We start from the raw sequence: 1422 nt of genomic DNA, 5'->3' as shown, positions 1-1422 counted from the left end.
CTGGGGACCTTTGTCAGTGGGTAAAATAACTTCATTAGTTGCCCTCTGACCTCCACATGCATGCAGTGTCAAGAGTACATGTATGCCTTCACGCCATACACATATACACAACAATAAAAGGTTTTTTTCTAAAGAAAAAAATTAAAGTATAAAAAGGACTATTTGGGAATAGCAAGGGGATTGGCAGGAGTCGGGGGAGGGACAAGAGAAGCGGCAAGGGGTGAATATGACCAACATATGTTACATACATGTATGACAGTGTCAAAAGAAAACAATTATTGTTCCTTTCTCGCTCCCCGGCCATCTTGGCGGCTGATCTTGGTTGGGGATTGTCCCGCACCTAAGGCAGGAAGATGGTGGCCGCAAAGAAGACGAAAAAGTCTCTGGAGTCGATCAACTCTAGGCTCCAGCTTGTGATGAAAAGTGGCAAGTATGTCCTGGGGTACAAACAGACTCTGAAGATGATCAGACAAGGCAAAGCGAAATTGGTTATCCTCGCCAACAACTGCCCAGCCTTGAGGAAATCTGAAATAGAGTACTATGCCATGTTGGCTAAAACTGGTGTCCATCACTACAGTGGCAATAATATTGAATTGGGCACAGCGTGTGGAAAATACTACAGAGTATGCACACTGGCTATCATTGACCCAGGGGATTCTGATATTATTAGAAGCATGGCAGAACAGACTGGTGAAAAGTAAACCAGGAAAGTTTTCCTTTAATAAAATTTTGCCAGAGCTCCTTTTGAAGAAAAAAAAAAAAGAAAGAAAAGAAAAGAAAACAATTATTCTATAATTAATGTATAACTGCTTAAAATGTGAATTCAGAGCTGGGTGTGGTAGCATGCACCAGCTCCTTGGATGCCCTGAAGTTTAAGAACAGCCTGGACAGCTTAACCTGCACTTGTTTCAAGTCAAACAAACATGAATCCAGGAGCAAAGAACGTACTTAAGTAACCAAGTGTTTGCCTAGCATATGCCGGGACTTAGGGTCAATAGTCTCAGCACTGCACACATTCGTAGTAGCTTCACACTCAAAATAAGAAATTGCAACACGTGACAGCATTTGAACGGCTCTGAGCATAGCTTGGTCTAGGAGCTGAGGCCCAGGGATGCATGGAGTTGGCCCGGCCTAGCTTCCTTGAGAGTGTGCATTATAGAAGCCTATGGCTTCTGAGAAACGATGTCTTCCCAGTCCTGAGAGACTGATGCACACCCTCAGGCAGTGACGCATCCAGGCTGACTTGGGTTTCTTTGTATGTTCCCTTAGTCGTCAAGGAAGCATGGAAGCTTGACCAGACCAATTGGTCTTAGACATTAATCGTGTGGACCATGTATAACTTGCAAACACTAGTGTATCCTGGCAACTACAGCTGTATTGATCCTGGCAATTGTCATTATATTCTGTTTCTAATAATGTTAT

General features: G+C 43.3%; 1 protein-coding gene across 1 annotated transcript; it reads left to right on the top strand.

The window, feature by feature from the left end:
• Positions 1–287: 287 nt before the first annotated feature.
• On the top strand, positions 288–752 carry LOC127185766 (60S ribosomal protein L30-like). The gene has a single exon (XM_051142302.1). The coding sequence runs from the start codon at positions 354–356 to the stop codon at positions 699–701; it is 348 nt and encodes a 115-aa protein (XP_050998259.1). The 5' UTR covers positions 288–353; the 3' UTR covers positions 702–752.
• Positions 753–1422: the final 670 nt, after the last annotated feature.

This window comes from Acomys russatus, chromosome X (assembly GCF_903995435.1).
Source record: "Acomys russatus chromosome X, mAcoRus1.1, whole genome shotgun sequence".
NCBI lineage: Eukaryota > Metazoa > Chordata > Mammalia > Rodentia > Muridae > Acomys > Acomys russatus.
This window is presented reverse-complemented; position numbering and strand designations above follow the sequence as displayed.